This window comes from Ostrea edulis, chromosome 2 (genome assembly GCF_947568905.1).
Source record: "Ostrea edulis chromosome 2, xbOstEdul1.1, whole genome shotgun sequence".
NCBI lineage: Eukaryota > Metazoa > Mollusca > Bivalvia > Ostreida > Ostreidae > Ostrea > Ostrea edulis.
Genome location: NC_079165.1, coordinates 13,424,297 through 13,451,905, shown reverse-complemented (window position 1 = coordinate 13,451,905; position 27,609 = coordinate 13,424,297). Strand labels below are relative to the sequence as shown.

Sequence of the window (27,609 nt, the reverse complement as noted above, 5' to 3'; positions counted from 1 at the left end):
CGGAATGTTGTGACTCAAGAGGAGAAAATTTATAATTTCTATGAGAATGACCAATGAAATTATTCCGACGCCATGAATTCCGCTAAGCATTAGATATATAAATACAGGGTACGGAGCAGTAAGATTGAAATGTTCCAATCGCTTCAAATCGTTTTTGTTTCAAATTGGGCAAAACGGTAATGCGATGTAAAATCTGACAGCTTTCAATATACATTTTAGCGATGGATGAAGACTCAACTATTGCCGTAGTTGGCATTGGTTGCATGTTTCCAGGAGCTGACAACATTGACGAGTTCTGGAGAGTTCTTGTCAATGGAGAAGACCATGTTCAAAATATTCCCCCAGAAAGGTTCAACACTGCTGCGTTCTATGATGCTGATCCCGATAATCCTCGCAAAACCTACGTCAGAAAAGCTGGACTCATTAAAAGGTCTTGATTTTTCGAATTATCACTTGCATATTTTGAGCAAAACAATAGCTATCTTAATATTGGCTTAAATAATTGCTTGATTTCTTTTGAAAATGTTGTAAATTGATATATAATTAGACTAACGTTCTCACGTTCTGAAAATGTATAATATCATGAACAAAATATTGCAAAGTAAAATACATAGTAACGTTTGCGTATCTATGATGTTTTAGTGAAAATGAAATCAAAAGATTGTTTATAGCATTTGCGTACTTTTAATGGATAGTACATTGTGTGTGAATTAGTTTTAAAATAATACAGTGGTTCTGAAAAATTTTTGACCATGTTATTATGATTAGGGTTTTTATTGGGATATCCTTTGCTTTCGTCTCTTTAGATGACTTTTGAACATAGTAGGCACATAACATTAACAGCAAGACTTTTCTTTTAAAGGTTCCCATACTGTTTCGGAATAATGATTTTGCTTTCAAATATTACAAAGGTATATATTGGACATTGGGTTGATAGCATTTAGACCTGGCCATTGACGTAATTCATGCGCAAAATATATCGTTATGCATCTTGTGTATCTAAAATCACAAATATTTTATGACTTAGTTGTCATTCTTTACTATTACCATTGATGTGTCACTATAGTATGCAATGCCCGACTTCTTTCGCCAATCGACACGAACTCGCGGACATGGTGGGTTGCTGTACTTGTTTGTTTATATCATGCATTCTTCATTAATTGTATTTTGATATTTACATTTATGATGAAAAGATTACGATAAAGAACATTAATAAATCTCATAACTCCTATAATGAATACAAAATTAAAAGTTGGCAAACACACACCCTAGATATACCAAAGGTGGGATCAGGTGCCTAGGAGGAGTAAGCATCCCTGTCGACCATTCACATCCGATGTGATCTTTCTGTCTTGATCAGGTAAATGAAGTTATCCGCAGCTAAATTCAGTCTGTAGAGAACGGCCTAACAATTGGCTGAAACACGTCAGACAACATCTGACCCAACGACAGGTTGTATTGGCAACCTAGATCATCATAACGACCATATAATTTGCGAAATGCTGACTTTCAATGAGACTGTTGAAACCCCTGTAACATGAACTTGTCTGTCAGTAGCCTGCCTCGATTTAGGATCAGACTGCATACTGATAAATTGGAAAGTTTTGCATTTAATTATACAATAAAAAGTTTTTGATTGTGAAATGGGGACTTAAAGAATAAGTTATATATATATATATATATATATATATATATATATATATATATATATATATATATATTACAAACTAATTGTATCAGCTATTTTTTAATAGTAAATTTATTTTAATTTTAGAAGTATTTCCCTAATTTTCATTTACTTTCACTTCCAAATTTCAGTCACTATTCGCTACCTACCTGTTTGTTTGAAATTGTATAAAAACAGCTTTTGCATTGATTTTTTTTTATCAAAATAAAAAAAAAAAATTAAATATATTAACATTAAATTTGGTTTTACGTCTTTTACATTGTAAAGCCACCATTCGCAAAGGTTTGAACAATATATGGCTGATAAAAAGCGCATTTTCTTGACAATTCGAATACAATAGAAACATCTTGAATGATATATTTATGTGCGTCACTAATACTTGTAGATACCGACTACTTAAAGTTTAGAGGTTTAGATCCAAATTCTTCATGACCAGTATCCAATTTTTGGATTTGACATGAATCCTATCTTCCACAATCAGTAAAACATGGAAATTGTCCCACGTTGGCATATTCCGAAATAGCAATGTAGCATTTTCTCTTAAATCTCAAAATATGTTAAATTTATGATAAAAGCTGATAAGAGTATATAAAAATAAATCATACAACAATGTATTTCAAAAGCAACATTTGTTTAATTTCTTTTAACATCGAAGCTTTTCACCTTGTATATAGGATTGTAAACTTACCCAGCCTTCTGATACGAGTTCTCCAACTTTATGGCGTTTGATATCACAAAATATTTACGAGGGCGTCTTACGTTTTTGTATTGAAACATATTTCAGTAAGATTAGCTACGATTGGTCGGCATACACATGCTGTCGAGTAGGAGTCGTCAAGTTGACTGTATTAATAATATGAGGAAAACACTCATTTTTCAGCACCGTTAAACCATACAATTCACTATCTTGTTCATTCTGATATATTTCTAAAGACTTGTCATTTTTTTCACTTTCTGTAAATGAGGAAATACTCATTCGTAGACATTAAATTGATTCGATCATGCGTTTATATATATATATATATATATATATATGATAGGTATTCTTATCTTGGAAATAAATTTGTTGATTAAGGACGCTACTTCTTAGATATTTTATTGTGGGATGTTTTCAGCTTCTCCATCGTTAACTATCCATATTTATGTAGCAATATTTCATTATCACCTGCATATGGTGTTTATATCTCTGAAGATTCGATACGCCAGAGCTTCTTCCGCGTATGGTTAATTTTCAAATCGAAGTAGACTACTGAAAAACAAGTTGATGGTGCAATGGGTACAACCGTCTCGATTGAAGTCAACATTTTGCAAATTATATGGTAGTTATAACGATCTACTTTGTCAATACAAGCTACCATTGGGTCTAATGCTGTCTGACGTGTTTCATACCAATTGTTAGGCCGTTTTGGTACACTGATTTTAACTACTGATAACTCCGTTTACCTGATCAAGATAAAGGGCACATGGCGGGTGTGACCAGTCGACAAGGGATGCTTACTCCTCCCGGGTATATCCAGGAGTCCGTGTTTGCTAAACTCTCTTTTTTATTGCTTATGGGAGTTATGAGATTGATCGTTGTTCGTTATCTTAACGTTTCCCCTGCCTTTGAGTATGACTGCGCAGAATGCTTTAACTGTGTAGATAATGGTTCAATTCTTCTTTCTTTGGTCCAAATATTTTATACGTTTCTTATCTAAAAGGTCAGTTTAACCGGTATATGGATTTCAATTTTCAAAGGTTTTACAAACACTACATTCCATGACAATGGACTGTTCAATCAAACGTCTTAAATCTACGCGATTTTACAGTTTGCTTTATCAAATAAATCGTGAATTTATGATACAAGAAGTCGATACTTGAAACTAATTCAAATGTTTTAAATTCATTATTTTTTATCTATTTATTAGTTTTTTATTTCACAAATATTGACATAAGATAGAAAAGCATTTGTCATTTTTTTGAAACCACTTTCAAACACTTTCATACTCACACTCATACTTTTGTTGGTAAGTGCTTGCATTTTTAATATAATTGTTAGAGAAAAATGATAACAATACAGAGCTCGAGTAAATGCATAAAAGTACATGTGGCTTCAAAAGTAGAAAAAGATATTGTTTGAAATAGCAAAATTATGATTTGTTTATGTTGTCAAAAAGTGTTTTCCATACATGCCATGTATTTTCAATTTTTTTTATCTCTAAATTCTGATACGCAATACATTTTTCAACCTTGTTTTTGTTGTATAGATAGAACAATAATTCCAAGAATCTTGGCAATTTGGGTTTTTTTTTCAAACAAGAAAAAATATATTGTTTTGTATATAGGATAAGGAAATTTACAATTCTGTTGGCTTTCGACAATGGGAGTTCACCTAATAAAATATTAAGTACATAAAAACCTATTCTTTTAGAAGTTGTTTTATAAATGTGCATGCTCAGATTGCTCCATAATATAGATACTTTTTCACATCCAATGAAAACGTGTTGAATTGTCTCAACTTCATCATTACAAAAGGTAAAACAATCAAAAGACACAACATGTATTTTTTTAAGATAATAATTGACAGGCAGAATTCTATGAATTATTCTATATTGTAACCATTGGATAGTATAGTCCTTGGCAGTCTTAAAACATACAGTAAATACATCCTTAACTCATATTTCTATTCCATAAGCTACCAGATCTAAATCCCACCTTGAAACAGAAGTAGGTATATCATGGTTTACATTTAACTGTTTGTAAACAGATTTGTTACATTTAGTTTGCTAAATCAATGGTTTAAAATATAATGGAATATAAGGTGTAAAAGATCTATTGAATAAACCTTTGTTTTCACACAAATTTCAGATGAGTTGATATTGCACTCAATACACTGTTATATTGTAATATACAAACTTGGATATCAAATTTATGTTGAAAAAGGTTATGTGATAAAAGATTCCCTTTGTCATCTAGGAATTCGTCTATGAGGTTTTTTTTGTACCAGCTTTTGATAAACAGTGTTTTCATACCCACTCTAATATTTGAATTATACCACACAGGAATGCTGGGATAGGTTTCCTTGGAGAAACTTTTGTCAAAGGATTTTGTTATATGGAGCATAGAATTAAAAAACATCTGGCCAAAAAATATTGTTTTCTGGAATGACACATTCAGAGATAAATGCATCTCCAAAATCAAGCAATTTGTGAACAAAATCATGACCGTTAATTGCTTCAAAAATATCTACCCAGGAATTATTTCCCTTCAATAACCTTTTCAGCCATGAACATTTTAAAGACATGAAACAATTGTTGGTGTCCACCATTTTTAGACCTCCATGTTGGTGGTCTTGAGTTACAATAGAACGTTTTACTTTGTCACATTTTCCATTCCAAATAAATTCAAAAATATCTTTACTCAATGAATTAATTATCTTCTTTTTCGGCGTTGGTAGTGATATAAATAAATGGTTTATTTTCGGAATAATTAATGTTTTAACCACTGTAACCCGACCAATTGGTGTTAGAACTCACTTTTTCCAATGTTGTAGCATGCTCTTTATTTTAGGAACCTGTATGTTATAGTTTAAATCTGTAATTTGTTGTAAGTCTACTGAAAAGTTAATAACTAATAAATTGAAAGTTGTTGAACCCCAGTCAACTTTCCATCTAGTGTGATAAAAGACCTGATTTGAAAACTTTTTAGATCCGATCCAAACAATTTTTGTTTTCGAGTTGTTTACCTTTGAACCAGAAAGTTTAGAGAAAAAAATCTAAGGTATATAATGCTGTAAAAAGTTACTTAGGTGTCCCATCAAGAGCAAGTGATGTATCGTTTGCATATTGACTTATTTTGTGTTCCTTATCACATATCACAACACTTTTATATTCTTATTTTGTTTAATTAAAATTGCAAGAATTTCTGCACAAAGGAGGAAGAAATAAGGTGCAACAGGGTCGCCTTGTCTACATCCCCTCTCAATATTGAATTGAGTAGATATAAACCCACTCTGTAACACTGCAGCCCTGAAATTTGTATCAAGAATCTTCACCCATTCAATAATGTAGTCACCAAAACCGAAATATCTTAATACTTTATATATAAATGACCATGAAATGGAGTCAAAAGCTTTTTCAAAATCAATTAAAACCAATAGTCCTGGTGTATTTTTACTTTCTGTATAATGCATAAGATCATAGAAAAATCTGGTATTTTCTCCATGTATCTTCCCTTTATGAATCCAGACTGTGTGTCTGAAATAAGATGATCTATAGTAGACTTGATCCTGTTACTAAGACAACCTGAAATAAGCTTATACAAGACATTTAACAATGTAATAGGTCGCCAGATTTTTTAAAATTATCTACATTTATCACCTTTAGGCAAACATGAAATAATCCCCAATTGCTGGGAGATGGGAAGCTCTTTTTTGGAGAAAATACAGTTAACAGATTTTAATGAGTTCTTTCAAATCTGTCCATAAATAGATTGAAAAATTCTACACTATATCCATCACTACCTGGAGATTTATTGTTTTTCATATTTTTTAATACTTCAAACACTTCTTTTTCAGATATTGTTCTTCCCAAAGACTCTGAAATATTGTTGTCCAACTTTGGAACACAATTTTGAATAATTTTGTTAAGATGTAAATCTAAAAGTTTTAAATCTTTATTTGTATATAGAGTTTGGTAAAAACATTTAACCTCATTAAGTATATCTGCCTGGTCATAGATCATACCATTTCCTTCAACTTCTAATCTTTTAATAGTTTTATTCAAATAATTGCGTTTTTCCAGATTGCAGAAATACCTTGTGGGTTTTTTCCCTTCCTCTATCCATCTAGCCTTAGATCTTATGATATGATCTTCTATTTTTTCTTTTCTGAAGTTTTCTAAAATCAACGTCTTTTCTTCAATAAGATGCAAGTCTATTTTTTCCTCAGTTTCTAAGTGACCTATTTCTTCAAGTAGAGACATTTCTTGCTTTTCCCTTTGTTTTGTCTTGTAGGAATAGTATGAAATATTAACACCCCTTATTTCCATTAGTGAAACCTCCAATAATATACTATCATCAATAGATATTGTGTTATCCGTGTCAATTTTACTTACTATATTGTCTACAGACTTTATGAATAGTTTCTTTGACTTTCTGTAAATATTCTTTATCTGAAAGAAGACTATCATTGAATTTCCAAAGTCCATATCCCCTTTTAAAGAATTAAATTTTAATTCTACAACAACTATGGGGTGATCTGATCTATAACCAGGTTTAATTAAGTATGTTTCCACAGAAATGGACAAATTTTCAGAGATTAAAATGTAATCTAGACGACCCTGTTTTAAGGATGTCTTTTTATGCCATGTATAAACCCGTCTATCAGGATTCAAAATTCTAAAATAATCTAGAAGTTGTAAGTCATCCATAATTTCTAATAATTTCTTCCTTGCTTTTGGGTTATTTATTGAAGTATAATATCTTGGCTTAGTGCAAGATCAAAATTTCCTAAAAGTATATAATACTCATTATCTAGTTCTAACAATACCTCACGAACATATTAATAAAACTCAGGACTATCAATGTTTGGACCATAAATGTTAATAAGAGTGATCCTATTATCCTCTATTGTTAAGTCTAGGGCAATTAAACTTCCCTCTTTGTCCCTCTTTTCTTGGTGTACCTTGAATTCAAAATTATTGTTAAAAAATAAGGCTACCCCTCTTGTATTTGATTTATAAGAGTTGACGAAACATTTATAGCCCCACATGGCTCCAAAATATGGTTCTGCGTCAGGAGTGAAGTGGGTATCTTGAAAACATATCATAGAATAGCCTTTCTATTTGTAAAAAAATTAACACATCTTGACGTTTTGATAATGTAGCCAAGCCCTGGCAATTCACAGTAGCAATTTTTATGGAATCAACCATTTTCTAAAGTAAACAGACTAATATATAACATAAAGCATTCCATAATTGCTAATGGATATTGTAAGCAGACATTTACCGACATATACATATAAAAAAAAGTTAGCATCTTTATTTGTAAACAAAAAATACTCTCGACCACTTTCACACATCTTCCACACTTGTAAATTCATTAATTTGCTTGCGATATATTTTCCAAACAAAACAGTCATTTTTAAACATGTCTATATTAATTTATCAGAATTTTTTGCACGAAAATACAACATTTTGCCCAATAAATCAGAAATATGTAAAAAAAAAAAAAAAATAATAATAATTCTAAGACAAGATTCTGTACCTTTTGGGCAATTTTAAAAATCGACATTATCCCTAATGAAAGGTGAAGATAACGAACAGTGTTCAATCTCATAACTCCTATATGGAATACCAATTAGAGAATTGGGCAAACACGGACCCTTCGACATACCGGGAGGAGGAAGAAGTATCCCCTGTGGAATGTCACATCCGTCGTGAGCCCTATATCTTGATCAGGTAAACAGAATAATCCGTAGTAAACTCAGTGTGCCAAGCACGGACTAGCAATCGGCATGAAACATGTCAGACATCATTCTACCTAATAATACATGTAGGTTGTATTGACAAACTATATCATTATAACGACCATAGAATTCAGGAAAGACCGTTGAAACCCCTATAACAATGTGTTTGTCAGTAGACTGCCTCGATTTAAAAACTGATAATCATAAAAGATATAAACACCATATCCGTGTGATAATGGGATATTGCTATATAAATGTGGGAAGCTGACAATGGAGAAGCTGAAATCATCCCGTTTGTCATAAAGTTGAGTTGTTAGTTTGCCGTTGATATTTATTTTCATTAAAATATCGAAGTACGAATGCAGATGCGGTGGACTATGTGCTGTCTTTTATTTCGAGTTCACAGATATATATCGAATTGACATATGAATGAAAATGATTATTGTCAATACATGTAGATAAAACGTCGTCGATATATCAGTAATGTTCTTTTCAGTTCTCAAATTCAATATGTTGAATTGTTCCATATATCAATTGCAAAAACATCCTCCGTTATTTCCAATCTATCAGCATTAAATTTATCATATCTATATTGTTAGAATACTTGAGCAGGTTTTAAATTTATTCATTGATGGATTTGTGTTGTTTATATTCTGCTGACACCAACAGACAAATGAAGGTTTTGCAAACAAAAAATCTTATGTAAATTACATCTGCAAAAACATCACGTCTAACACATTGCAGCTTAACAACAAGCACCATGTCGTTATAACGATCTAGTTGGTCAATACAACCTATCGTTGGATCATATGCTATCCGCCGTGTTTCATATCGATTGTTAGGCCGTTCTTGGCACACTGAATCTGACTACGGATAACTCCGTTTACCTGATCAGGATATAGGACTCACGGCGGGTGTGACCGGTCGACAGGGGATGCAGACTCCTCCTAGGTACCTGGCCCCACCTCTGATGTATCCAGGGGTCAGTGTTTGCTCAACTATCTATTTTGTATTCTTTATAGGAGTTATGAGATTGATCACTGTTCGTCATGTAAAACTTATACGGTACCAAGTTTGATGCACCAGATGCGAATTTCGACAAATAATGTTTCTTCTGTAATGCTCAACCGAAATGTTTGGAATCCGAAATAACAGTAAACTTGTAGGCCGTAAGAACTATTTTAGAGAAAAACAGAGTACCAAAAGAGTGGAGCCAAATTCGTCTAAGGAAAAGAGCTATGCACGAGGGAGATAATCCTTAATGTTGAAATGAATTTATAAATTTTATCACAGCAATTAAATATACATCCGTATTTTCAAGCTAGTAACGAAATACTTAGCTACTGGGCTGTAGTGACCCTCTTCACCTTTCATGTCCCCCAGTTGGTGGTTTTTTTAATATTTTAATTTTCCTTTGATATAGATATCATCGACTATGCTTCCATAAAATGACAATGCTACAAAACAAAAAAGTGTGAACCTCTTTAACAAACATGGATGAAATTTTGGAAATTGTCTCTACTGGGAAAACAAATACGAAGTTAACTGTACATACATATACACATAGGGAGCATATGTTGCATTGAGGTATCTTTCACTCATTCGTCATGTAGTAATTTATATTTTCATCGCCTATTTATGATTTAGATTCGACGAATGGGATAACAAGTTCTTTGGAATCAGTGATAGGGAGGCTGAAATCGTTGATCCGCAGCAGCACTTTGTTTTGGAAACTGTTCATATGGCCCTTGAAGACGGTGGAATAACTAGAGAGAAACTTAGTGGCTCTGAAACCGGGGTTTATATAGGTAAGGTTTTGAACCCCTTAATACGCTTGGTCCTATATGTCACAATTTTGGCTCGAAATAAGAAAATCCTTTGATCCTTTGTTTGCAAATTGAACCTCGATTTGTTCACAAGGAACACACAGGGGAAATACGTTTATTCACAAAGGATATTACTTTGCAAAAACAAGCCATTCACATCACACATCCGGTAACACTCGACACTCATGCTTGCTAAATAAAGATATATGACAACAACAAAATGATATACTTGTACTTTGCTTAAGACTTATGTAGACCCCGATCAGTATATACAAAGTGTATACATTGTACTTATCTCCAGTACGCGTCATGAAACTTTGGGTCCAAATGTGATAATTGCGTAATAGAGAAATAACGTCACAAACATCGTATATTATTCAGCACGTTAAAAAATTCCGTAGCGGTTTTTTAAATGTTAGAAATCGGGGGGGGGGGGAGGTTGAATTCATAGGTTTAATCTTTCGTTTTCGTTGCCATAAACAAAAAGTAAGAGGGCGGCAACCAGCCAATGCATGGAACTTTTACAAGCAATAAGGACTTTCCACTTGGATATAAAAAGATGTCAAAATCTATCTATCTATCTATCTATATATCCGCTATCTGTCTATCTATATATCTATCTATCTATCTATCTATCTTGATATTGATAAAAATAAAAATGATATGTATAATAATCTATATTTTAGTTTACATTTGTATGTAATGAATTAAATTGTGCATTTGCAACATCAATGTTTATAGGACCATGATTAATTATCAAAATACATATAATAGTTAAGCCTAGTGAATCATTTATGAAAATTCAAGAAATTTGCCATCGTCGGACACCCACGGCTGATCTCGTCTTCTACTCATCACGAGAAGACGAGATCAGCCGTGGGTATCAGACGATGGAAATTTGCATTACCTGTAAGAAATGATAGTTGATGAATATAATTTCAATATCAATTCCTGTACTAATATCCAATTTATACCAACTGGTTTGTGTGTTAATGGGATGGGGGGTGGTGGGGTGATATACGAAGATGTAATTTAATTGATACATGTAAATAATACGCATGTCAAGTTCATAATTCATTGCACCATGATTTGATTTTGTGGGTTATCCAAGTTGTACCCCTACAAGCAGCATTCCATTACAGTTTTAAGTATATCTAAATATACACATCAAGTTCACTGGTCATATTATGCTCCAGACTAGTCATAAAGTTGAATGCAATTATAAATTGACAACATTGATTAGTCAAAGTTGCACAAAGTTAACGTGTTACTTGTACATTATAATGTTAATCATGATTAAATGATCATAGTTATAATAAAACTTGAAACCCGATATCTTACAACAATTTTCAGACTTTTGTATGTTATCATTAATTCTTACTTGCTTTTAAATCGATCATGATAAGTTAGTTTAAAATACAAACTTAGCATGCTAGCTTTAAAGGCAAGTAAGAATAATTATTAAATCATAAGAGAGAACTCGCTACATCTAATGCGATACTAGGCCACTGTATTATTATAGGATTAAACATTCCTTATGAAGAATTTATCGATGTGTAAACTCAGGACATTTTACTCACAAACTGAAGAAAAGTGCGAGACACATTTATGTTAAGTTTGTGAGTAAAATGCCCGGAGTTTACACATCGATTAATTCTTCAAAAAGAATGTTTGATTCTTATAATTCCAATTGATTCACTTTATTAATGTAAAACTTATACGGTACCAATTTTGATGCACCAGATGCGCATTTCGACAAATAATGTCTCTTCAGTGATGCTCAACCGAAATGTTTGAAATCCGAAATAACAATTGTAAAAATTTGAATAGTTTCCTCGCATTATGTTATTTGTTTTTTTTAGGCGTGTATGAATACATCGCGTTTTCGGATTTATTGATGTATAAACTCTTGTTCAGCTTTATTTTTGTCCAATCAAAACAATTGTAATAAATAACATTGGAATTATATATATATATTGTATAACCTTGATGGCATGGTGTATGGAGTTTGGCTGCAGGATAATCGGTAGTTACTATCTATTGACTTCAAATATTTTGCAACACAGCGCTACATGTAATTAGGATTTTTTCTACCTGTAAATAATTTAACTTACTGAGAAAGTTAAAGAAACATTATTTTTCATTTATAATTATATAATAACATTGTTTAGAATTGACTTCAAATTGTGTGCATCATTGAGTTCTCTAAATGAATGAAATTCTACACCATAGTATATCATATTCATGACGTCATATCTCCGGAACCATGCAAGATAAGACCAAAACATTTTCAATGCGCATTTAGGCACACATCTGTGTATTTTAAAGCAAAAATCTCATTTTTGATGAATTCCTCATTTGGAACCAAAATATCATGGCTGGTCATATATTGTCAGAATGGGTTAAAAGCATAAGAGGAATATTAAAATCCCGCATTAGACATATTAAAACAGAAGTACGTAACATCTATGCTTCTGTGTTTAGTAAAACCAGAAGTGATAAAAGAACTAGGTAGGTTACATGAGGAATATGTTTTGGTTCCAGCTGACAAAGCTTGTAATAACATCGTCTTTGTTTGTATTCTAAACGAACTTGGCATTAATTCCACTTTTGGTAATCGTACTTATACTCCAACTGCCCTTTCAAAAGATGGAATTCTTCAAAACCATTATTCAGTTTTAGACACTTTAATATCTCAGTCAATGGGTCGAATGAATATGAGTTACCGGTACGGTATCCTGGATTCCTAAACTACATAAAAACATTTACAAAAAAGATACACTGCTGGATCCAGTAAGTGCTCTAGCAAACCCCTATCTTTGCTCCTCACGTAAATTTTAACAGCTCTGAAGGAGAAACTTCAAACCTACTGTGCAGCTACATATACCAAAAGTGTTGTCAATCAAATGTTGGATTCTTAAAAAAAATCTGAAGAACTTTTAGTAAACTTGAAATCGCAAAACTTTCTCCAAACCAATAACATTAAAACTTATGACTTTTCAACACTTTACACGACTATTCCTCACGATAAATTAAAGACTAGACTTTTTGATATCATAGACAGTTGCTTCTTAAACAAAAAATGAAAACGGAGATACCCATCTCTAGTGATCACTCATCCAAAATATTACTTTGTTAAACACCACTCTGATTCCACGCACAAGTACTATGAAGGTGAAATAAGAAATCGACGACGTTTTGTCTATCAACAATAATAACTTTCATTCATATGTAGATTCGATCTATCCCTGTGAGATCGAAATAAAAGACACCACAGAGTCGTCCACCTCTGCTTCATACTTAGATATTTTATTGAAAGTAGACATTAACGGCAAACTGACAACTCAACTGCATGATAAACGGGATGATGTCAGCTTCTCCATCGTCAACTTCCCATATTTATGTATTATCACCTGCATATGAAGTTTATATCTCTAAACTGATTCGATACGCAAGAGCTTGTTCTGCTTATGGTCAGTTTTTTAAATCGAGGCAAGCTACTCACAAACAAGTTGATGGTACAGGGGTTTCAACCGTCTCCATTGAAGTCAGTATTTCGCAAATGCTATGGTCGTTATAACGATCTAGTTCGTCAATGTAACCTATCATTGGGTCAAATGCTGCCTGACGTGTTTCATACCGATTGTTATGCCGTTCTTGTCACACTAATTTGACTACGGATAACTCCGTTTACCTGATCAGGATATAGGGCTCCCGACAGGTGTGACCGTTCGACAGGGGATGCTTACTTCTCCTAGGCACCTGTTCCCACCTCCGAAATATTTTAGTTAGATTTTCATCAATGTTTTCTTTAGTCTCAATTTTCAAACTATTCATGACGCATGCTACAAACACGTTGAAACAGGGGTTTCAATAATATCGCTGAAAGTAAAAATTTCGCAATTTCTATGATCGTTATAACGATCTAGTTTGCCAATACAATCTGCCATTGAGTCAAATGCTGTCTGGCGTGTTTTATACCAATAGTTAGACCGTTCTTTTCACACCGACTTTGACTACGGATTAATCCGTTTACCTGATGAAGATATAGGACTCACGACGGTGTGACCGGTCAACAGGAGGCGCTTACTCCTTCTAGGCACCTGATCCCACTTCTGGTATATCTGGGGACCCGTGTTTGCCCAACTCTTAATTTTCTATACGTTAGAGGAAGTATGAGATTGATCACTGTTCGTTATCTTCACCTTTTATTGATCACTTTTCGTTAATTCCATCTTTTTATTGGAAACTATTTTCATCCAACTCGAAAATAAATATATCGTCAATTCGAAGAAGAATTTTTTTTAAAATTAAGAAACAACATCATCAAAAACAACGGCAAACAACAAACAAACAAAGAATGAAATAAATTTTAAAAAGTTTAGAGTTTATTCAGAGTTATCAGAAATAGAAAAGTTTTTGTTTCATTTTGTCCTGTAATTAATGTTGTTGCCGATGATAAATGTTATTTTATATATATTCAATGGTAAATTCACTCTCTTTAAGTACAACTACATTGCTATTGTTTTTTAAAAGGGATGTATTTTCAAATTCTCCAATGATCAATTCATTAGAATTTATATTCCGAATTCTGGTGATCATGACACAGGGATGCTGACATCATTAACCATCTTGCCAAATACGAATATTCAATCCAAGAATTATACAATATGATATTAGAATAGTGTAAAAGTCTTCGAAGATGTATGTTACATCGTTTATAAGAAGAACGTAGTTTTGCTTAAAGTTAAAGAGTTAATTCCTAATGATACTGAAGTGAACAAAGAATTCTCAAAGAACAACACAGACGCTGAAGAAAATAAAGGATAAATGTTTAGGCTTTAAACATTTGATTTTATATAGATTCTTATCTCAGGACTCTCTCTAGGAAAAGAATTTATAAACATTTCTTTGAAATAGCCTGGTATATAAATGAAATTACTTTTTTCTCATAGGCGCAATGAATCATGACTGGGATTGCCTGTTGCGTTCAGCAAAACTTAACAGTACAAATACAACAGTCACAGGTGCCGACAGTAGTATTCTATCAGCAAGAGTGGCTTACTTCTACAATTTACTTGGACCAGCAATGACCATAGAAACAGCATGTTCCTCCTCCATGGTTGCTATACATACGGCAGCACAGGCGTTAAGGAATGGTAATCACTTTTACTTAGATATTGCGATACCTACTATTGTCATGATGCATTTTACACATGTCACAGGTTCTACCCCATAGAGAACAATTATTAGTTTCATTGTTTTGTTTTGTGTGGAACAAATCACACCCCGGACAAAATGTATAAAACATTTGAGAAAGGAAATAGTCTAATAATAAAATGAACAATGTTTTTCGCGCAATATCAACGTTGACGTTTATAATACTTACTCTAACGTCATAGTACTTTCGTGTATGTAGTCGGAAAATATTTCTACAAAGTGTTTAGAGTTTTTTCTGTATTTTACTTCCCAAAAAGAGACTTATATATATATATATATATATATATATATATATATATATATATATTCGTTCCACTCGTTCTACTTGAGATTAATTAAGTTAACTCGTTCCACTTGAGATTAATTAAGTCTATTTTTATCTCTTCGTACAATTTTGGATCAGCTCTTGGACAAATAAGGCATGTCCTAATTCGCTCCACTTTTAACATTGATTGGCAAGCCTAAATACCAACAAAACATGTAGTCTGCGTTGTAAATACGTTTGTACATTAGTGTAGTTGTAGTGCTAGATGTATTTATATGTAGTTGTTGTTATTATTGTCTGTTGATATTGTCAACATTATGTAATTCTTTTCGTTTGTCCTGAAGAAGGGACGGGTCGTCCCGAAAATTTGACAATCTGTTTGTTCGTGTCGTTGGTCATTTTATTGCTTTGTATAATTTTTTGTATCTGACCTTGTATCCATGTTGTGGATCCGACACTTTGAGGTATCGGGTGTTGTTGGAACTTTAGTATTTATATATATATATATATAAAAGCACTGAAAAGGCCACGACACTGTTGGTTATTTAAAACTCAAATTTTCGACGCAACCCGCGTCTTTATCAAGAGACATATATTACATAAACAAATAACACGCAAAAACGACAAGTATCGATAAACTACATTGGTGACAAGAGTGATACACTATTGTACTGGGTGATAAAAATGGTGGTGGTTTCGTTGTAAAGCATGTTTACTGATATATATATATATATATATATATATATATATATATATATATATATATTACAAACGTCGAACATACATGTATTAGATCAATATCGTATTTTAAAATTATCGATGTGCCAGATCGCTGGTCTCGGGAGGGGTGTCCTTCGTTGAATGAGGTGTATACAAATAATATAACCATAATTCTTCATTAAATGATACATATGGCCTAGTCAAAACTATTATAAGCATAACTAAGACTGAACACCTATACAATTGTATGCTGATCGTGTATACAAATCGCAAATTCTTAGATTGTTTTTCGGCTTACCGGAAAGGTCCGAGAATGTGCCATTGGTACATGTAATAAAACTAAGAGTCTATGATGTTGCCTCGTTCTGGGCGCTTCGTCTGAAAATTTCCATAAGGCTGATTTACAGATTAATATATTTCATTTGTTCAACAATTATCAAAAATTATTTCTTCTGTTAGATTGAAATCAAGCATCAATAAACAACGGATTTACTTAATATCGTATTATCTTAAGTTGTCATTTAAAAAAAAACTGGCTTAGATCCGTAAAGCGTGTCTACCACTTTACTCTCATTCTTCCTATTCTAGGGTAGTTTATTGAAAAACGAAAGCAAATTTTTAATTTTACGATATTTGATAATCATATGAAATTATCTTATAGCTTACGGGTTTCGCCTCACATCTGAAACAATATCAAAGGTGTGAGCAGTAACTCTGGAGCAAGCGTTTCGGATTGTATTGGCAAAAATTATCAAATTATAAGTATAGCTAATTTTCAAGGTATTTTCATAGAAGTTCTCCTGATTTTCCCGAATTCTTAATTTGAAACAACTGAATTTTATTACATATACTCTATCCAAGTCGTTTCTGGGGCTACATGCTAAAGTCAACTCGTGGTTCTTTTGAATGTGGTGTTTCTTAAAAATTTGCTTATTTTGTTTCAGGTGAAATTTCAATGGCAATTGCTGGAGGTGTGAGCTTTATCCTTGACCCAGAAACTTTCATAAACTTATCATCAGCAAGAATGGCGTCACCCACTGGAAAGTGTCATACGTTTTCAAAGGATGCAGACGGATATGCCCGCGGGGAAGGATGCGGGATTGTATTACTGAAAAGACTTGCAGATGTAAACTTCATGCATTTCATGATACCTGTATCTTGTGGAAATCAAACGGACGGTACTACCTGCTCTCCGCATAACCAATCATCATGTATTCTATTGTCTCTCTTTTAGGCAATCCGCGATAAGAACAAGATATGGGGTACGGTTTTTACATTGCTTAACCAAGATGGCCACTTGAGTTCTCCAATTACTTCCCCATCTGGTGAACAACAAATAAAGCTGATGGAAACCATTTTCCAAAAAAGTAAAATTCCACCCATCTCTGTACAGTACATAGAAGCCCATGGTGAGTAAAAACGTACTGTCATTTAAGACAGATTAGCTTAATTGAGAATACCCAAAATAGTGTTGAGTGAGTAAAAATGGCACTTAATATATTCTACTCTTATGTCACAAAAATATATACCTTTATTAAAATAAAGTGCAGAATACATAATGCTTCCGAAGGGACATCCTATTCAGTGCCCTGAAAGTCACTTGATACGGTATAATCCTACAATAAATTGCCTCTGCACAATGGAGAATACCATTAATGGAAATATAACTTACAGTTTATCTGATAATTTTGGCGTCGAAAAGAAAAAGAATTTGCAAATTTTACTAGTAAAGGTAGTTTGGAATATTGTTTTAGTGCAATTTTATTTTTAAACAAGTGCACTATTTATATGAATGAAATGTGAAGATAACGAATAGTGATCATTCTCATAACTCCAAGAAGCTATACAAAATAGAGAGTTGGATAAACACGGACCCCTGGACGCACCAGAGGTGGGATATGAATATGAATTTTGGCTGTTTTGATTTTGACAAACGTTCTTCATCCACAAGAAAAGCAACGATTTCCAGCTTGACAAATTTATCCGATGAATTAAACCCGGTTAATTAAAAGCGCTATCACATTAACATGAAAAGTGTTGGTGGGGTTACACAACTTTCTAAGAAATAGAATGACTATTGTTGCTGTAACTATTGTATATCATCATTTTTAAAGATATTTGAATTAAAATCAATTGTAAAACAACACAGCAACAAATCGTAGCTTTTACATCAAGATTCGGTAATATTTCTGTCTCCTCTGCAGGTTGGATTCTTGAAAACATTACTAAATGATTTTTGTCATGTACGTGTGCAAATTCGTTGTCCGCACACCTGCACACGATTCATTTTCTTTTTTTAACTGGCTGTACCCTTCAGGATCGATATAGCGGTAGCACATACGTTTTTTTAAGGTATATCCGAAAAATCAGTGATTCTCACTTTAAAATGCCAAGCATTTGGTAAAGAAGTAACCACTACCTATGTTAAGGTTTGACGCGGCCATGGCATGAACGGGGCTTAAGCTCAAGACCCCCGGTTACGAGGCCAACTATGTACCACTGAGCAACCCCGACCGGTTACCTCAGACATATACTTAATCTACAATGTATCGTACATAAAACATATGATTTCTGATCAAATTAATTTTGTCTTTCATCTGTCTTTCTGTATGTCCTTCGTTAAGGTTTCATTTCTTCCCAAAGCTAATTTTAATCAAAGTTCTTGTTACTTCATAGTTATTTCGGATTTCAAACATTTCGGTTGAGCATCACTGAAGAGACATTATTTGTCGAAATGCGCATCTGGTGCATCAAAATTGGTACCGTATAAGTTTTACATTCTAGAGTAAGTAGATTCACATTGAATCCAATGTCATGTCCCAGTAGAGAAATGATGACCAGGAAATCGTAAAAAGATGTCCAATATACAATTACCTCTATAAAGATTTCATAAATGATTCGCCATGGCATATGATTAACCAACATCATTTTCTAGGTCATAAATATCAACATTTACATGATATTTTCATTTGTTTCATTTTATTGTGTAGCGATTGTACAAGTATATGCAAGTAATGGTTTCCACGTCAGGATGGTTATAAGTAAAAAATAAATAAATAAATAAATAACATGCTATTAAGAACAGAGATACATGCAAGGTGAAGATAACGAACAGTGATGAATCTCATAACTCCTACAAGCAATACAAAATAGATAGTTGGGCAAACACGGACCCCTGGACACACCAGAGGTGGGATCAGGTGCCTAGGAGGAGTAAGCATCCCCTGTTGACTACATGTACTACAATTTGTGATGTCAGATTTCGGTCTCTGTATGACCAATACTGCTCTAGAAGAGTGTTTTAATCTATATAAATATCATTATCGTCTTATTTCAGTTAATCAAGTCGAAAAGTAATTTCTTCTACATTATCTATAAATATATGGATATTCCCTATACATATAGTATATGAATGTGTGTATAAAAAACACATGAAATTTTCCTTGGTTATAGGTACTGGAACATCCGTCGGCGATTTCACGGAAGTGAGTGCATTGGGATCTTTCTTTTCCAAATATGCCCATCAAGACATACCGATAGGCTCAGTCAAAACAAATATTGGTCACCTGGAGTCGGGTGCGGGTGCAGCTGCATTAATTAAAGTTCTTTTGATGATGAAAAATGAACGTTTGGTGCCGTCAATTCATGCTGAGTCGTTGAATCCTAAAATTCCGTTCCGCGAATGCAAACTAAAAGTATGTCAATCGGTTGAAAAGTGGTCAAAAAACAAGACGGGGAATCGAATAGCTTCTGTTAATTGCTTTGGATTCGGAGGAACAAATTCTCATGCAATAATAACAGATTTTCAGAAAAATGAAAATATGACCATCCACAAAATGAATACGAGTCTAAGCTTGAAAAGCTACGTCATTTTATCTGCGGAAGATTTAATTGCACTGTACAATTTAGCTAAACATCTACTAGATTCGCTGCATAAAGGCGTTGATCTTAGAGATCTTTCAAGTACAACGACACATTTCAGAAATCATTATAGATATCGCAAAGTTTTTGTCGTAGAGGAAATGTCAGAATTAACCAAGGAAATTGAACACTTCGTAAGTGAAGAATTGCCAGTGAAAGTGGTTGGGAAAGAAAAACCAAAAATCATATTTGTGTACTGTGGAGTCGGCACCACTTGGATAAAAATGTGCAAAGAATTTATTACCTATGATCAGATCTTCAGGAAAACAACACAGGAGATTGATGATTACCTGTCTTCTTTGACTACTGTGTCGATCGAATCAATCTTTGAAAATGAAGAGGACATTTTAGACCCTTTGAAAAATCATCTTGCAATATTTGCTTGTCAAGTAGCCCTTACCCACCTTTGGAAATATGTTGGAATTTGCCCTGATACTATTGTAGGTCAGTCGGTCGGCGAAGTGGCAGCAGCATATGCATGTGGAACACTGTCTCTAAAAGATGCAGTTAGAGTGATTTATTTTCGCTCTCTCAATTTGGCGAACGAAAGTGTCGGCAAAATGATAGTGGTACAGAACTGTCCAATTGAAGTTATCGAAGAAAAATGCAGCAATCTCAAATGCGGAAAAGCTAACATAGCTGTTTATCACAGTTACCTTTCATGTGCAGTATCCGGTGACATTGCAGCTATTGACGAGTTGAAAATGGAACTTGCTTCTCATCAGGCGAAAATCATTCCTTTGAACGTTAAATGTGCATATCATAGTCATTTAACTAAAGATGCCAGTTTAAAGTTAGAGGAAACTTTAGCTGAACTTGAATGGAAGTGCCCAAAGACGACCGTCATATCAACAGTTTCAGGAAGATTGGCAGACGATATGTTTGGATCTCCATCCTATTGGTCTGCAAATGTATTTAAACCAGTTCTTTTTCGTCATGCAATAGAAGAAGCGAAAAGGAGAAACCCAAATGCTTTTTTTCTTGAAATAGGACCAAATCCGGTTTTGCGAGCACATTTATCAAACATATTTCCTGACTCTATTGAGGAAGCCCTTCCCTCTATGAAAAGAAACTGCGAAATTGAAATTTTTCGAAAATCTTTCATTGATATATTTGGAAAAGGCATTCCTCTTCGGTGGGATAATATTGTCCCATGTCGGAACAATATTCTTCCAATCCCAAAGTATCAATTCAGTAAACGGAAACACCTGGTAAAATCTGAGAAAATTCGAAGTTTGCTCAATGGAGAACAAAGCAATAGAAATGCCATGCTGATAACACAGGTCCCTGGACGTGCAGCGCAGTTTCATATTGTAATAAGTCAAGAAAACACACCCTTTGTCCACGAACATGTTGTAGACGGGAGTACAGTAGTTCCTGGTGCCCTTTATGGGGAAATTGGTTTGGAAATTGGGAATTATCTCGTAGCAAGAAGTGGAATTACAGAAGTGTGTGTTTCGTGGTCTATCCATAGGGCGTTCATAGTCAAAGACAGCGAACAAACCATTGTAGTGAAGACAAGGCAGGAGAATCAACACGTCATTCATTTTGATGCATATTCTTCGGGAAGTCAAGCATTATTGTCATCAGGAAGAATAACAGAAGTTGACTTACCAAGAATTCCCGTCTTAAATGTCCAAAGATTCCTTTCATTGCTCAACACAGAAAAGGAATCTCTTATTGTATACAAGGTGCTGCAAAGTTTAGGATTTCAACATGGTCCAGTATATCAAACGATAAAGAAATGTGTGATTAGGGACAGAGAAACTGTCTGTGAAATTTATATCTCCGATGAAGTCATGAAAGAAATCCCAAGAACCTGTCTACATCCTGTCATTCTAGACACCATGTTTCAGTCATGCTTTGGGATTAAAGCTGTGAATGGAAATGGTCAAAAAACAAGAATTTTGCCGGTTAAAGTCTTGAATTTGATACAGAGACAGCGGCCATTGCAGAATATGATTTGCTACACAACCCTTGTGTATGACAACGCAAATAATGCATGCTTCAACATTCTCCTGATACAAATGAATGGCACTGTTGTTGCTGAAATGTACAATTTTGAGGTAGAAAAGGTTAATTCACCTGATGATATACATGCTTTATCATATTATGAAACTTGGAAACCAATCGATTTGACTGCGCCGAAACCTGCAGAAATGACGACCTTTGTTCTGTCGTGGAACACAGACTACCTTTCCTGTATAGAACAGTCATTTCGCCAAACCCGAAAAAGTGTCAAAGTTTGCTCCTTCCATCTAACAAAAACGTTTGACAATGAATTATTGTCAACTATTCATGAAATTGCAGAAACACCGAATATTTCTGTCATTTTTGTCCCGGGGCTTCCAGGAATAGATGAAAATACAACTGGGCAACGCCTAATGGATTCAATGAGAAAAACAACCCATGTTTTTCTACAGCTTTTGAAATCAATTTTCAAGGAGAAGTGGGACATATTGGTCGTTACAAACGAGACACAACCCTGTGTATCAACGACAACACGGGTAGTTGGAGCAGAATTATGGGGCATGGTTCGATCTGTGTCGCATGAGGGAACAGAACTCTCTTTTACATTACTAGATATAGACAGTCTAAGTGAATTTGCACTGGAAACTATCATGAAAATATGTTCCGAAATGCATGGAACTGCGACAAGTAGGCAAGTTCCAAGTGAATATGCCATTAGACGAAATACTATATATGCTAATGAACTTTTAAAGATGCCTGAAAATTTTCACACATGTTTATACAAACAGAGTTTTCAGAAAGTGCAACAACCAGTTTACATTCGACATGAACTTGATGGAAGTGCACCATCTTTCCTTGCCATTCCTTGTCCTGCAGTATCCATTACTCCAAATTCTAATTCCATTTGTGTAATACCAGCCCATATACTTCCATGCACAGCAGGCACCTTTTTCTTTCCCAATAATGACTCTGTTGAACTGCATTGTTCAGATACCAAAGTCACTGGAAAAGAAATAACAATATGTGAACTCATTGGCACCGCTAAACTTGGAAGTAAAGACACCGAAGTAGTCGCATGCTGTCAGATGGAACTGAAGACGAAAATGGAAATTGACAAAAATTGTGTCCTTGCTAAATCGGGTCTCGACGGCTATAAAGTTGGACATCTGCATGCCATAATTATTGCATTGACCATAGCTGATCGTATAGAAAAGAAGTCAAACGTGTTTGTAGATTTCAATCAGAAAGATTTGGCAATTTTTAATTTCCTTTTTCACCTGCTTAAGGATAAGAAATGCAATGTATCCTACCTGAAAAATCCCTGGAGCAAGAAAACGCAAAACACAAGTGCAACTGAACTAGTGTTGTTATCAGGTTATGGATACGAAGACAATGACACTTTTCGACTATTATTTCCAAATGCACAGCAATGTATCTCTTTAAGAGGTACTCTGCCATCAGTGTTGATGGCTGAAGATCGTTCAATCACGTTTCGTCTTATAGACGTCTCTGATTTATTTAAACCCAAACAATTACGCGGTGTATCCCAAAGAGCATTCCGAATTCTAATGTCTGTTTTGAAAAAGACAAAAGGACAAGACGTTCCCGTACATGAAAGCCCATTGCAGGTAAAAGAAATTTTAAGAAATGTCGAGATGAGGACAACACAGGAATGTCTTATTAGAAGCGACAGTGCCTACGTTGTTGTAGGGGGGTTAACAGGTTTAGGGTGGCTCATTGTCAAATACCTTTCTAAAAGAAACGCTAAGAAAATAGTATCACTATCAAGGCGCCCTCTAACACGTGATGCGGAAAAGAGAATTTATAATATCAAGAATCTGTATGGAGTTGAAGTCATTCACAAAGCTGTTGATATCACAAATCTAAACGATCTCACAAAAGTCATCCGCTCATTTCAGCAAGAGATACCAGATTTTCCCATCCGTGGTGTTTTCCAAGGCGCCGCTGTAATTAATGACAGCACAGTACCGAAAATGGCACAGGAAAAATTTGATTTGCCGCTTACTGTAAAGGTGCTTGGTACGTGGAATCTCCATGTTGTTACCAAACATATGGACCTTGACATATTTACCATGCATTCTAGTATTGCATCTGTGTTTGGAAACTACTCGCAAACAAATTACGCAGCAGGAAATGCATTTCAAGACAGCTTTGCATACTACAGAAGATCTTTAGGACTCCCTGCACAGGTAATTAACTGGGGTGCCTTGGATATCGGAATGGGATCGGACCCCACATTGAAAGACATCTTTTTTCACAAAGGTATAAACTTGATATCCGCAGATCAAATATGTCGTGCCCTTACACAAATGTTTCTGTCAGACCAAACTCAGGGAATATTTGTAGATTTTGATATCAAGAGGTTTTTAACTGCAAATAACTTGAAATGGTCTAAATCAAAATACAAGGGTATCATTCCTGTTGAAACTGAATCGCTCCAAAAGTCAGTGTCTGTAGACGAAAAGACCTATGAATCCGGAGACATGTTAAATCTTGTAAAAGAAACTGCAGCACAAGTTTTGATGATTGACACATCTGAAATAGAAGATAATCATACATTAGCCCACTTTGGACTAGATTCGCAAAATGCTATTGAGATCATAAATGCCATATTTTCAATCACAAAAGTGAGGATCCCCATTCTGTTATTGTTATCTGGCGAATATAACGTTCCGGAACTGGCAGGGTTTTTATCTGATAAAATATCCACACTCAACTCAAAGGAATTGTCGGATGATGGTCAAGATAATTCAAAGAGTTTATCACTGATTACAAGACACATGGCAAACTTCCAACAACATAAGTCTTGTCTTGGATTCTCATTTTCAATATCCCCAAACATGAGGAAACCAGAAATATGGAGAGTAGCAATGCAATTTATGATAAGAATAAATTCGACACTGCGTGGTGCAGTAGATATACCTGACCATGCAAATTTATCTACCAGCTATGTAGACGTTGAGGATTTCATTCTTCCATTCGAGCATGCTAAAACGAATGAATCATTCAAAATGAAGATCATAGACAAAGATATTCCGATATCTGTTGTATATCAAGATCTAGGCAACAAAGCCATTCTTCATATATTTTGCAACCGAACGCACTGTGATGTATTTTGTGGAAGAATTGTTGAAAAAGACTTACAAAATATCTCGGCGTATGTCGTTGCAGGAATGCCAGTTCCTGCGTGGCTTGACAAAGTAAACATGGACTTTTTTTCGTTGTATACTAAATCAGTCCATGCTGTTGCAGATAAATCCAAAGAATACTGGAAGAAACGTCTTCGTTTGTGTAAAACCTCAGCAACTTTGAAAAGCAATGCTCCTCTGCTGGATTCCAATGATGACATAACTAAAATATCTCTCTCACTCGCTGATGTTAGTATATTGCAGAATCTTGCATTGGATAATGAATGGGCGATGCGTACTATTGTATGTAGTGCATTTCAAATCGTTTTGCACAAAATGACTAACGCAGAAAGAGTACCACTACTGATGGAAGTTGACTTGCGTTTACAGATTCAGGAATGCCAGGAGGAAATTTCACCGTGTACCAACTTCATCCCAATGATATCACCAAACTTTCTGCGACCTGATGCAATGATTAAAGATGTTATAGATGAAAACAAAAATATTCTAGAAGAGACCAATTCACATATTCTTTATTCAATTGCTGACATAATGGAGCTTCAGGAATTCGACACCAAATTGCACAAAACGCACGCCTTCCTGTTTCAAACAATGGACAATGTTGATCATCAGTACATTAATCTAATTTCAACTCAGACTGAAAGAGATCCAAGTTTTGAAACAATGCTCCATGTACAACATTACGAAACACAAAAATCTATGGCGATAGAGTTCCATTTCTGCCCTCAGCGCGTTTCAGCATATACTGCGTCCATATTGACAGATTGTATTTGGGAATTGATGCAGACTATTCCTATGAACTTAACGAAAATGTTGAACCAGCTGCAGCTTGAGGCTACATTACAGAAAAGCTTGAGCTCATCCCCAAAAGGTGAGAAATTGCTATTTTGAATATATTAGTCGGACAATAACTCTTATGAATGGCTGGTTCTATTTTTAAACCCGACATTAAATATATAGTATCTTATATTGATGCCATGCTATCTATTCAAGGACATTTTCTTCTGGTCAAACAAAACGGCAAAAGAAAACCTGTTGTTGTGGCGTTTCAACGTGTATTCCCTCCAGTTATTTCATGGGGCACAGAATCAAGCAAACAGAGAAAACTGACGGAAATAAAAGATGTTCACATGTTGCAAGTCAATGGTAAAAGTTCTAGAATTTAATTTTGAAGATTTTGCGGAAGACCCCTTATTAATAAAACAGTTTCACTATTAGATGATTAAATCTTTCGTCCCCTTACCCGTCACCAAATTATCTATCCATTTTTTATTTCAATGCAAATCTAACCGCGTTTGTGCTAACGATTTTGTGATATGGAATTTTTGAAAACACTTTGTTGGATTTTTATAAAAATGTCAGATGTGATACACATTGATTTAAAGTTATCCTGTCTTTGTATATCATTTTAAATGCTTTCAATTTACAAATTTATCGGTACCCTTTTGTCCAGGAAAAATTCCCAAATATCTTAAAGATAAAATCTGAATTTTCCAACGAAACTTTAGCAGGCATTAAAGATTTAAATTAGTATCACTTTGATGCTTGCAATTGCAATTTCCGTTTCAATATATTCACATCACAATTTTGTAGGTCATTTTGGATTACGATTGCAATGCTTAAGAGATGAGAATGTAGTTTTTGAAACTTCGGATGCGAAAGTGTGTAAGGCATGGTTGTCTTTCTTGAAAAATCACCTCGGTTTTAGTGGATTACCTGAAAAACAAGAATTTGAAGAAAACTCAAACTATATTCAAGCAGACGAACTGGATATTGAGGATACACATTTATAAATTGTCCGGTAAAAATATTATCTCTTAGATTAGATCAACAAACATTGATGAGGATTGATATCTGAATATTTATTTTTATCGTGTACAAATATGTTTTTTGTATGTATTGATGACTTTCCATATGACTACATTGCAGTTTTCTGAACCCGTACCACCATTGTGACAAAACATCAACAAACATTTTTGTTTGGGAAAATGACCAACCGCTTCTCAGACAGGACTACGGACACAAAAAAAGAATTGCACTATTTGTCTGTTTGTTTATCATTTTTTGTTGTTGTTTATTTTGCTTATTAAGAATCAAATTCTTTTTCCTAAATGAGTCCTTGAAATATACAGTAAAACACATTTATAACGAACACGCTCATAACAAATTCACGCTTATTACAAAGTTATATCTATTCTCCTCTCAGAGGAAAATATAAACGAAATATTCATTTGATATAACGAAGTTTGGTTAAATCGAACTGGGGTTGTTTTTTTTTCTTTTCTTTTTTTGTTTGATTTTTTTTGTGTGTGTGTGTGTTTTTTTTTTTGGTGTCCGTAGAGGTTCGCTAGAACCGTGTTTTACTGTACAAGGATGTATATAAT

At 34.1% G+C, this 27,609-nt stretch overlaps 1 protein-coding gene across 1 annotated transcript; it reads left to right on the top strand.

Annotated features, from left to right (window-relative positions):
* The first annotated feature begins 221 nt into the window (after positions 1-221).
* LOC130052391 (uncharacterized) lies at positions 222-26,391 on the top strand. The gene is made up of 7 exons (XM_056157233.1): positions 222-430; positions 9,780-9,940; positions 14,914-15,117; positions 17,108-17,289; positions 17,398-17,572; positions 19,617-26,096; positions 26,219-26,391. Exons 1-7 carry the CDS (start codon positions 222-224, stop codon positions 26,389-26,391), a joined length of 7,584 nt encoding a protein of 2,527 aa, XP_056013208.1.
* Positions 26,392-27,609: the final 1,218 nt, after the last annotated feature.

Bases quoted from the DNA above. Each gene is read 5' to 3' on its own strand.
- LOC130052391 (XM_056157233.1), top strand. From the start codon at position 222: ATGGATGAAGACTCAACTATTGCCGTAGTTGGCATTGGTTGCATGTTT. The intron at 17,290-17,397 runs GTAAACTTCATG...TCTCTCTTTTAG, and splicing joins TACTGAAAAGACTTGCAGAT to GCAATCCGCGATAAGAACAA. The intron at 26,097-26,218 runs GTGAGAAATTGC...TATCTATTCAAG, and splicing joins CTTGAGCTCATCCCCAAAAG to GACATTTTCTTCTGGTCAAA.